At 42.9% G+C, this 12128-nt stretch overlaps 1 protein-coding gene across 3 annotated transcripts in view; it reads left to right on the plus strand.

The window, feature by feature from the left end:
* The first annotated feature begins 3223 nt into the window (after window positions 1–3223).
* Window positions 3224–12128, plus strand: part of LOC126281827 (15-hydroxyprostaglandin dehydrogenase [NAD(+)]-like) — a 211435-nt gene continuing 202530 nt past the window's right edge. The window contains exon 1 of one of the 3 annotated variants that reach the window (XM_049981057.1): window positions 3224–3382. In XM_049981057.1, the coding sequence (XP_049837014.1) occupies window positions 3290–3382 (93 nt within the window). In that variant the 5' untranslated portion in view covers window positions 3224–3289. The remainder of the gene's footprint in view (window positions 3383–12128) is intronic. The other 2 variants (XM_049981060.1, XM_049981059.1) reach the window with 2 other exon arrangements.

A 12128-nucleotide genomic window follows, 5' to 3' on the forward strand; every position in this document is an offset into this window, starting at 1 on the left:
TACACTCCGAGGCAGCAGCCTGAAGACGGATGACCGCGGCCATCAACACGCTCAGCTGTTCGCGAAGAGTGGCCAGCTCCTCCTGCGTCCGTACACAGCAGTCACACATCCTATCCATCCTAAGAAATCAATTTACTATAGAGTGTTAATAAACTTTTAAATAGACTGCTAATTCACTAAAGGCGGTTGATTATTGACTAAACTGTGATAGCTAACCACTTCTTGTAGAAAACAAGGAAAATAGCACTACCTGTCTCTGGATTGTATTCAAAACAAACACTAGCACTACTGGCACTATGGCTGACTAGAGGGACTCTCTGACTGTATTCAAAACAAACACGAAATCTATGGAACACTATTACTAGCACTCTACAATTAAAGCTTCCTAAAAGCAAAAACACGCAGAAGAAGAAGTGACAAGTAAGAAAAATACAGTTAATACTTAAATTAAGGTAGCTCGCTGCACAGCAGACGTGAGGCAGACGGCGGTTAGGGCGACACTGATACGAAATCAGCTGCCTGATGTTAAGTGTGGGTCTACGTCCAGCATCGAGCAAGCAAGAGTTAATCACAGCAGCTGTCATGAAGTAGCCCGTACTTGAAATTATTCGAACAGCCTGCATTATTTATCAATCTTCCACTGATAAATCACAAAGCTGTAGGGCTGCACTGCTCTTTGGCAATTAGATCTCCTTTCTAGGTCTGTGCTCTGTAGTAAAAGGATTGGGGTGTGAGTATTTATTACAAGAAATTAATTTATTATTGTTATTCTAATTCAGTCCCTGTAGCGAGAGTTAGAGTTTAAAAATGGTGAAGTAAGTTACTTTGGCGACGTAGTGTGTGACGTCATAGCACATTCCCCCAAAATGGCGGTAAATATTAGCGATAGATACTTTGACATTACAGTGTGTGTGAACCCTACAAAAATGTTAATCCTCTAGGCGCAAAGAGAGAGAGAGAGAGAGAGAGAGAGAGAGAGAGACAGAGTATGTGTGTGTGTGTGTGTGTGTGTGTGTGTGTGTGTGTGTGTGTGTGTGTGTGTGACTAAACTTAAAATTGGTAACCAATATTGGCACCATTATTGCCTTCTGTATGTAGCAGCAAATACTGGAGATTTTCTGTAAGCACTCAACAATTATTGAGATAAGTAATGCAGTTTCATTAAATATTTGGATGTCTTGAACCTGCATTAGCGATAGCGTATGGTATCTGTTCGAAGTAATATCTTTATTAGGCAGCTAGGAATTTTTCTGTCTGTACGAACATTTATTTTTATCGAGTTGGTGGTCCCTAAGCGCACTGAGTAGGTACTTTGCAAGCCCCAGCGTGTCGAAACAAACAGTCCGTCTACTGCCTTGGCCGGCCTCGGTGAGCACGTTGTTCTAGGCACTTCCGGTGCGGAACCATGAGGCTGCTATGATCGCAGGTTCGAATCCTGCCTCGGCATGGATGTGTGTGATGTCCTTAGGTTAGTTAGGTTTACGTAGTTCTAAGTTTAGGGGACTGATGAACTCGCATGTTAAGTCCCATAGTGCATAGAGCCATTTGAACCTTTTGAGATACACCCCCACATGAACTGTTCAATGTTTTGGTGCATTCTACCAATTTTACCAGTTTCCAGATTTGCTGTCCTATCAGTTTACCATTTTTATAGCTGATTTTACCAGTTTTCATATTTGTGGGGCCCTATCAAATTGTCAGTTTACCAATTTCCAGATTTAGAGCTACTTCTCTAACATTTTTATAGATGATGCTATGACAACGTTATTTTATACTAGAAAAGTACCTTACCATGGTGTCTGCACAACATATGTATGGTGTGTGTGTGGAGTATGTAGGGTGTAAATGTGGCGTCTTTGTGGCGTGGCGTAACTATGGCACAGTTGTGGTTTATGTGGAGCAACTGTGGCTTATGCCACGTATGCCATATGTAGGCCGTCGCGACGCCATTTTATCAATTATACAGCCAATTTGCCAATTTCCCAATTTGATTTCCAACCAAACTACCAGTTACACACCAATATCCAGAAGTGTCGTCCTACCACTTTGTCAATCATGCAACTTGTACTACCAGTTTTTTGTAGTAATTTAAAAGCGTGCTGCAGCTCTACGAAATGGAGATAAAGTAAAAATAAATAAATAAATAAATAAATAAAAAAAATAAAAAAAGAGTTTTTATATGTCGGAGTATGCAAGATTCCTGTGTGTTACAACAGTACATTATAAGGAATTATAGAAAATAACTGTTGTCAGAGAGTTGTTCGTTTGTATCAATAATTTAGGTGCACTGGTTGCCTCTGCTAACAGAAAAGTACCGGTCTACCAAGTATACAAGATGTAACTGTAGAGAGTGTGACGGGAAACTTTGAACGTAGTCCAAAACATCAGCTGTCTGTGCAAGCCATAGGCTTGGTATGCCGCAGAAAAACGTGTAGGGGATTTTGCAGTAAGACGATCATCCCCTTGTTGGAACATCGACGTTTGTCATCTAAAAGAGGAACTTCCAAATCGCTGGATTGATCGTACTGGTGAAGGTGACTGTTCCCTTGGCCATACAGGTTGTCTGACGTAATGCCTTGTGACTTTTTCCTTTGAGAGTACATGAAGGACCTTATTTACATAATTGAAACAACTCAGAGAACGAAAAATGCTTCAGTGATAGCCATTGACATAATGTTACTATTTAAGGTACGGAACGAAATTTATTACAGTTGGACATGTGTCGTGTGGCCAGAGTGGCAGTCGTAGAACATTTTTAGTGTGCAGTATGTAAAATTGCTGACTTATAGTTCTCTTTGTGCCTCAGTCATATTTGTATATGAAATACTTCGGAAAAATTAGAGCTTTGAAAACGAATGAATCATTTATGGTAACCCTGTATGTAGGTGAAACGTGTTTAGTTCATTGCTGAAGTCTACATGACATCGTGTAAAGCCAGCTACGTTGTCAGTCGAGACCGATGTAAGGAATAAAACGAACAAAGGCGAAAGCTCGGTGTTTACTGCTGTTTGCAGCACCTTCGGATGGGGCGAGAGCGGAGCGATGATAAGATTAGTAATGAGTAGACGACTGCATAAAAAGTCACCGTGTTTGGTCGGCGTAATGACGCTTTAACTTGCAACTACACAGCACCTAACAGCCCATATCAGCTACACATATAGACAACACGTGCATACCGATACTTGTAAGATTACGTGTTACATAACAGCGCCTGTGGCTGGTATCGACAAATATTTGTGGTAGCGACAGCGGGCGCTCGTCAGCAGAGGCACAGCAGCAGAACACCGACATGGAGCTGCAGGGCAAGGTGGCCATCGTTACAGGGGGAGCTTCAGGTATCGGCCTCGAGATGGTCAAGCACCTCCTCCAGGCGGGACTCAAGGTGAGTGGGTGTCCACATCTGGCAGTGACTGCTCGAGATGAACCGTCGGGATCAGTCAGGAAATAGCACGCTGTTACTCTTTACGAACCATACCACCTCGAACGACTAAAACGGAAGAAAAACGATTTTAAAATAAGGAGATGTATTTGTTCTGCCTTACATCAATATCATTTAACTGTAATGTTCTGCATTTGGGTGCATTCGACATTAGACGATTAATGAGTCTAGAGATTTCAGAGCACATGTTATTGGAGAAGCAACAGAGTGTACCGGAGGCTTATGACTAGCCTATGCACAAGAGTCAAAAGCTGAGGCATTGTTTACCAAAAAAATAAACATCGGGTTTAAATAGTATGTTGTAGACAGTACTTGTTGTTGCAGTTTTTGCCGTCTTCAGCCCGAGGACTGGTTTAATGTAGCTCTTTACGCTATGCTACCCTGTGCAAGCCTCTTCATCCCCGAATAACTACTGCAATCAAAGTTCATTTGGTTTCCCTCCACAATTTTACCTCGCCTGCCTCTCCCCTTCTCCTCACCATTACTTAAATGGCGATACTTTTCATATCTGAAGCTGTGTCCTATCGATCTATTTCGTCTTTGGTCAAGTTGTGCGATAGTTTTCTTTTTTCTGCAGTTCTATTAAGTGCCTCCTCTATTCATCTAATATTCACCATTGTTCTACAGCAACACATTTCAAAAGTGTCTATTACCTTTTTGCTTGAATTGCTAATCCATGTCCACTTTCGTACAAGTCTATACTTTACACAAGTATCTTCAGAGAAGAATTCATCACGCTTACATTTATTCATGTTTCTCTTACGGGACATCCACAACTGTCGATATTTATCATCAACAATAAGATCCGCTACAGCTGTTCAATTTTATGCCATGTACCAGAGATACGCTATTTTAACCTAGCTTAACCTTCTGTTAATAGACTTTTATGGAACCACATTTTGTGTACGAACATGGGGTTTTCTACTAATAATTTTAGTATAACTTCGGTATAGTTTTTTTAATGCTCACAATTTGGATAGGCTGCATCATCTCTTTATAACTTTGCAGGTGCACCTGAAGATGACACAGGTCCCGAAAACGTTTATTGTTCTCTCTCTCTACCTTTTTTTTTATCTGGCTTTCGGGACGTCCCATTCAGCCATCGCAATAGTAGAATGTCAATTATGACGATATGAACGTAAGGAAAGTACAACATCCAATCCCCGAACGGTATACGTCTCCTTCCCGGTCGGGAATGGAACCTAGGCCCATTTGCTTGGCAATCCACCGCAATGCCCGCGGAGCTACCGAGCCAAGCTCGAAGCTGGGTTGTACTTGCCTTTTAGGAAATAAAGAAACTTACAACTGGTCTTTTTTGGGAGGGGGCGGGCGCACGAATTCCTCTCCTGTGCCAACTTCTTCATCCCAGAATAGTACTTGCAACCAACGTCCTCAATTATTTGCTGGGTGTATTTCAATCTCCGTCTTCCTCTACAGTTTTGGCCCTCTACAGGTCTCTCTAGTACCATGCAAGTCATTTCCTCATGTCTTAATAAATGTCCTACCATCCTGTCTCCTTATCAGTGATTTCCACATATTCCTTTCCTCTCCCAGTCTGCGCAGAATCTCCTCATTCCTTAACTTATCAGTCTACTTAATTTTAACAATCGCTTGCAGTACCACACCTGAAATGTTTCGATTCTCTTCTGTTCCTGTTTTCCCACAGTTCATATTTCATTCCTCCTCATTTCTTCCTCAAATTAAGCCCTATGTTTGATACCAGCAGTCATCTCTTGGCCAGGAATGCCCTTTTTGATAGAGCTAGTCTGCTTTTGATGTCCTCCTTGCTCCGTCCATCATTGGTTATTTTGGTGCTACGTAATAGAATTCCTTAACTGCATCAATTTTGTGGCTATCGTGGCTGAGCGGTTCTAGGCCCTGCAGGCTGGAACCGCGCGACAGCTACGGTCGAAGGTTGGAATGCTGCCTCGGGCATTGATGTATGTGATGTCCTTAGGTTAGTTAGGTTTAAGTAGTTCTAAGTTCTAGGGAACTGATGACCTCAGCTGTTAAGTCCCATAGTGCTCAGAGCCACTTGACCATCAATCCTGACGTTATGAATCTCCCTGTTCTCTTTTCTGCTATTTTACACTACTTTCGTCTTTTTTCGATTTATTCTCAATCCATATACTCATTAGATTGTTCATTCCATTCAGCATATCATGCAATTATTTTCACTTTCACTCAGGTTGGCATATTTATTCGCAAATCTTATCATTGATATCATTTCACTTTGAATTTTAATTCCACTCCTCAATCTTTGTTTCATTTCCATCATTGCTCCTTCGATGTATAGATTGAACACTAGAGGGGAAAGACTGCATCCCTGTCCTACACCCGTTTTAATCCGAGCGCTTCTTTCTTTGTCGTCCACTTTTATTATTCTCTCCTGGCTCTTGTACATATTGTATATTACCCGCCTCTCCCTATAATTTACCCCTATTTTTCTCAGAAGTTCGAATATCTTGCTCCATTATATTGTTCTCGAAAGCTTTCTACAGGTAACCTGGTCTAGATTTTTCTTTACAATTGCAGCGGATCTTATCACCGGTGACTTACATTTATGTTAGATGTTAAAAAATTCTTCTTTTTCACAAATGATTTTATGTTATAGCTAGTCCAAACTTCATATCCTTTCTACTTAGGCCATTACCAGTAATTTTGCTGCCCAAGTATTAAAACTCATTAACTACTTTTATTTCCTCACCTAAATTAAGTCATCTAGCAACATCTGCTTTAATTCAACGACATTCTATTATCCTTATTTCACTTTTGTTGATGTACGTCTTATAACCTGTTTTCAACTGTGTATGCAAACCTTTCAATTGATCTTGTTTCCTTTAAAACCTTTCCGCTCATTGAGTTCAGTTAAGAACGAATTTTACGTGCAACGTATCGTCAACTTTAAAACATCATATTTCGTTAATAGATAAAGACTATTCGACAAAAAAATTCTTTTGGACTGTATCCATTTATCTACTTTCTTGGAACGTTTGAACCGATTCGTACAAGTTTAAAGTATAGAAGTGGCATGCTTCAAAGACCTCCCAGGAAAATGGTTTTTTTGCAGGCAAAATCCAAGCGAAGCAAATTTCTTTTCAGACGTTTAAAAATCCTCTTAGACTAAGGTCTGATGCACCGGTGGACCAAATTTAAACTATCAGTCTCGCTCCAGTCCGGAGTTATTTAAGGATGGCTGTTTTTGCACTTAAAATCAGAACGGTGCACGTAAAGATGTTAGTTGAACATTAATTTTAGCCTAATTGAAATATTTTTCAAAAGGAATTAATCGATTCGGACAATATTGCTGGACGCCGGGCTCGGGTTCTCTATACGAAGAGCCACAACTGCAATAAGGCATGTTCGAGTAGCTGTACAAATGGCCGCTAGTCCGGGCTAATCCAAAAACTTTCTACCTCATGTTACTCACTCAAACAGGAAGCACCAAGCACCCCCTACCCCCCCCCCCCTCCCAATCAAATGTGATTCTTCTTTCTGCTTCCTTTTCAGACACGTTTGTTGCAGTGCTTACCCTCTGTAACGATTTCCGGAAGCGTTTAAGATTTTTTAATTCTGTTTTTACTCCGATGAGTTGTGAAGCTGTAAAAAAATGGTACCTTTTCACATCCATGTAAATCACAAAGATATTGTTTTGTTATCATTTCGGTGTTTTCAAATGCACCTATAGTACTTTCCATTGCAAATATCACAGTTCTAAGAGGCGAATGCAGCGACATGCGATGGCCAGCTTCGAAGAAATTAAGTTATTTGTAATATATTTACCTCTTCTGAATATGAAATCGATCGCTTCCTTATGCGGAAATTCGTGATTTCATGTAAGGAAGGAGGAAACGGGGTGTTGCAGGTCTGAGATACCAGTTTGAATGGGGCACAGAGGAAATTAATGTTAAATTCTGTCCATGTCATTCACGTGTATCGAGTGCTGGTTGGTCTCTAAAAAAATAAATGTGGTTCACAAAATAAGAAAAAATGCTTCTTTATGGAGAATTGAGAAGGGACTTGAAGATAGCACTTAAATTGTACACACAAGTTCTACACCAGGCGGTGTCCAACAAGAACGACAATTCAGCTAACTTGCAAAAGACTGTTTTCAGAACGTGCCTGCAGCGAGCGGAGCGAGTCGAACGGATGTTCTCGTCCATAACCCAGATGTTAGCTCCAGAGAAACTGCCAGAGCCTCAGCAATAAAGTGCAATGCTCGCATTATGCTCGCAAAAAGGTTCCACCTGTATCACGTGTCACGTTAAAACTGGCCGCATTTCGGATAACAGAGGTTCACTTTTCCTTATAACAAGGAGTTTGGGTAGCTGAGCGCCAACTGTGCACAAACACTGCAGTTAACATTATTTATTCGGGCCTGAGGGCTCCAGCGTCATCCACAAACAGCGTTATCCGTCCCTGTACTGCCTGACCAAGGTACTCCATCCCACAAGCTGACATCCGGCGCCTGCACAAACACAAACCATGCACGTTTGCATACTTGTATTCATGATGGTTACACTGATTATTAATGTACTAGCATTTCACATTTGCAATGACTTCTCTCGCTCCTACATTAACCTGTGATCTTGCAATGTTAATCACTTAAATATGTTACCTACAAAATGTATTCACGAAATAATTTTTTGGTGTTATGACTTTTTTCTGTCAGTGTAGATAAAGCACAATCGCCTCTGGCAACACAGAGCCGCGCCAACTTGACGCTACTAGGTCTGGCTTCGAAAATAACCTTAAACTGACTTCTCATGCTGCAACCTTGAATCTAAACCAAGGGCCTTCATCTGAATTTGCTTAGTTGCATGCAACTGTTATTATGCTCACATTCATTCAAAGCGAACAAGAATCCATGTTTCGGATAAGTGGTAACGGGTACATTTAGTACTGAGTTAATAACGAGCATCAAAACCGATTGAGGGATTAGTGAACACAGGATTGTCGAAGCGAGATTGAATATTGTAATCCCCAAATCCTCGAAAAATACCTGCTTAAAAAATCAGACAAAAATAAAATAAAAACAAATACAAATTCACTTGACGCCTTCCTGAGAGAGAATCTCTACTCATTCCAAATTAATAACATAAGTGTAGACCAGATATGGCTTGAATTCAAAGAAATAGTATCAGCAGCAATTGAGAGAGTTATACCAAATAAATTAACAAACGACGGAGCTGATCGTTCTTGGTACACAAAACCTGTTAGAACACTGTTGCAGAAACAACAAACAAATATGCCAAATTTAAACAGACGCAAAATCCCCAAAATTGGCGATCTTTTACAGCATCTCGAAATTATGTGTGGACTTCAATGTGAGATGCTTATAACAGTTTCCACAACGAAACTTTGTCGCGAAACCTGGCAGAAAATCCAAAGGGATTCTGGTCGTATGTGAAGTATGTTAACGGCAAGAAACAATCAATGCCTTCTCTGCGCGATAGCAATGGTGATACTATCGAAGACAGCGCTGCCAAAGCAGAGTTACTAAACACAGCCTTCCGAAATGCCTTCAGAAAAGAAGACGAAGTAAATATTCCAGAATTCGAATCGAGAACAGCTACCAACATGAGTAACGTAGAAGTAAATATCGTCGGAGTAGTGACGCAACCTAAATCACTTAATAAAACCAAGTCATCTACTCCAGACAGTATACCAATAAGGTTCCTTTCGGAGTATGCTGATGCATTAGCTCCATACTTAACTATCATATACAACCGTTCGCTCAACTAAAGACCCGTACCCAGAGACTGGAAAGTTGCACAGGTCACACCAATATTCAAGAAAGGTGGTAGGAGTAATCCACTAAATTACAGTCGCATATCGTTAACGTCGATATGCACCAGGATTTTGGAACATATATTGTATTCGAACATTATGAACTGCCTCGAAGAAAACGGTCTATCGACACACAGTCAGCAAGGGTTTAGAAAACATCGTTCCAGCGAAACACAACTAGATCTTTATTCACATGAACCGTTGAGAGCTATTGACAAGGGATTTCACATCGATATCGTATTTCTGGATTTCCGGGAGGCTTTCGACACGGTTCCACACAAGCGGCTCGTAGTGAAATCGCGTGCTTATGGAATATGGTTTCAGTTATGTGACTGGATTTGTGATTTCCTGTCAGAGAAGTCGCAGTTCGTAGTAATTGACGGAAAGTCATCGAGTAAAACAGAAGTGATTTCTGGCTTTCCCCAAGGTAGTGTTATAGGCCATTTGCTGTTCCTTACCTATAAACGATTTGGAGACAATCTGAGCGGCCGTCTTGGGTTGTTTGCAGATGACGCTGTCGTTTATCGACTAATAAAGTCATCAGAAGATCAAAACAAACTACAAAATGATTTAGAAAAGATATCTGAATGGTGCGAAAAATGGCAGTTGACCCTAAATAACGAAAAGTCTGAGGTCATTCACATGCCAAAACGAACTCGTTGAACATCGGTTACACGATAAATCAGTCTAATTTAAAAGCCGGAAATTCAACTAAATTCCTAGGTATTACAATTACGAATAACTTAAATTGGAAGGAACACATAGAACATGTTGTGGGGAAGGCTAGCCAAAGACTGCGTTTTATTGGCAGAACGCGTAGAAAATGTGACAGAACCACTACGGTAACTGCCTACACTACGCTTGTCCGTCCTCTTTTAGAATACTGCTGCGCGGCGTGGGATCCTTACCGGATAGGACTGGCGGAGTACATCGAAAAAGTTCTAAGAACGTCTGCACGTTTTGTATTATCGCGAAATAGGGGAGAGAGTGTCAGGGAAAAGATACAGGATTTGGGCTGGACGTCATTAAAAGAAAGGCGTTTTTCGTTGCGACGGAATCTTCTCACGAAATTCCAATCACCAACTTTCTCCTCCGAATGCGAAAATACACTCCTGGAAATGGAAAAAAGAACACATTGACACCGGTGTGTCAGACCCACCATACTTGCTCCGGACACTGCGAGAGGGCTGTACAAGCAATGATCACACGCACGGCACAGCGGACACACCAGGAACCGCGGTGTTGGCCGTCGAATGGCGCTAGCTGCGCAGCATTTGTGCACCGCCGCCGTCAGTGTCAGCCAGTTTGCCGTGGCATACGGAGCTCCATCGCAGTCTTTAACACTGGTAGCATGCCGCGACAGCGTGGACGTGAACCGTATGTGCAGTTGACGGACTTTGAGCGAGGGCGTATAGTGGGCATGCGGGAGGCCGGGTGGACGTACCGCCGAATTGCTCAACACGTGGGGCGTGAGGTCTCCACAGTACATCGATGTTGTCGCCAGTGGTCGGCGGAAGGTGCACGTGCCCGTCGACCTGGGACCGGACCGCAGCGACACACGGATGCACGCCAAGACCGTAGGATCCTACACAGTGCCGTAGGGGACCGCACCGCCACTTCCCAGCAAATTAGGGACACTGTTGCTCCTGGGGTATCGGCGAGGAACATTTGCAACCGTCTCCATGAAGCTGGGCTACGGTCCCGCACACCGTTAGGCCGTCTTCCGCTCACGCCCCAACATCGTGCAGCCCGCCTCCAGTGGTGTCGCGACAGGCGTGAATGGAGGGACGAATGGAGACGTGTCGTCTTCAGCGATGAGAGTCGCTTCTGCCTTGGTGCCAATGATGGTCGTATGCGTGTTTGCCGCCGTGCAGGTGAGCGCCACAATCAGGACTGCATACGACCGAGGCACACAGGGCCAACACCCGGCATCATGGTGTGGGGAGCGATCTCCTACACTGGCCGTACACCTCTGGTGATCGTCGAGGGGACACTGAATAGTGCACGGTACATCCAAACCGTCATCGAACCCATCGTTCTACCATTCTTAGACCGGCAAGGGAACTTGCTGTTCCAACAGGACAATGCACGCCCGCATGTATCCCGTGCCACCCAACGTGCTCTAGAAGGTGTAAGTCAACTACCCTGGCCAGCAAGATCTCCGGATCTGTCCCCCATTGAGCATGTTTGGGACTGGATGAAGCGTCGTCTCACGCGGTCTGCACGTCCAGCACGAACGCTGGTCCAACTGAGGCACCAGGTGGAAATGGCATGGCAAGCCGTTCCACAGGACTACATCCAGCATCTCTACGATCGTCTCCATGGGAGAATAGCAGCCTGCATTGCTGCGAAAGGTGGATATACACTGTACTAGAGCCGACATTGTGCATGCTCTGTTGCCTGTGTCTATGTGCCTGTGGTTCTGACAGTGTGATCATGTGATGTATCTGACCCCAGGAATGTGTCAATAAAGTTTCCCCTTCCTGGGACAATGAATTCACGGTGTTCGTATTTCAGATTCCAGGAGTGTATTTTGTTGACACCGACCTACATAGGGAGGAACGATCACCACGACAAAATCAGGGAAATCAGAGCTCGTACGGAAAGGTAGAGGTGTTCATTCTTTCCGCGCGATATACGAAATTGGAATAATAGAGAGTTGTGAAGGTGGTTCGATGAACCCTGTGCCAGGCACTTAAATGTGATTTGCAGAGTATCCAATAGATGTAGATGTAGACTGTCAGTTCTGATTATGGTAAGAATAAAGACACATACTTTCTCCCTAGAACGGAAAATATGAGCATGAAAAATACTGGGACATGTAGGAAGAGAAGAAGTCTGCCGGGTTCAATGAGTCAAACCGCCAAAATGATACGAGAAGAGGAACGGCTGACACCCT

The sequence above is a fragment of the Schistocerca gregaria genome, chromosome 7 (genome assembly GCF_023897955.1).
Source record: "Schistocerca gregaria isolate iqSchGreg1 chromosome 7, iqSchGreg1.2, whole genome shotgun sequence".
Taxonomy (NCBI): Eukaryota; Metazoa; Arthropoda; class Insecta; order Orthoptera; family Acrididae; genus Schistocerca; species Schistocerca gregaria.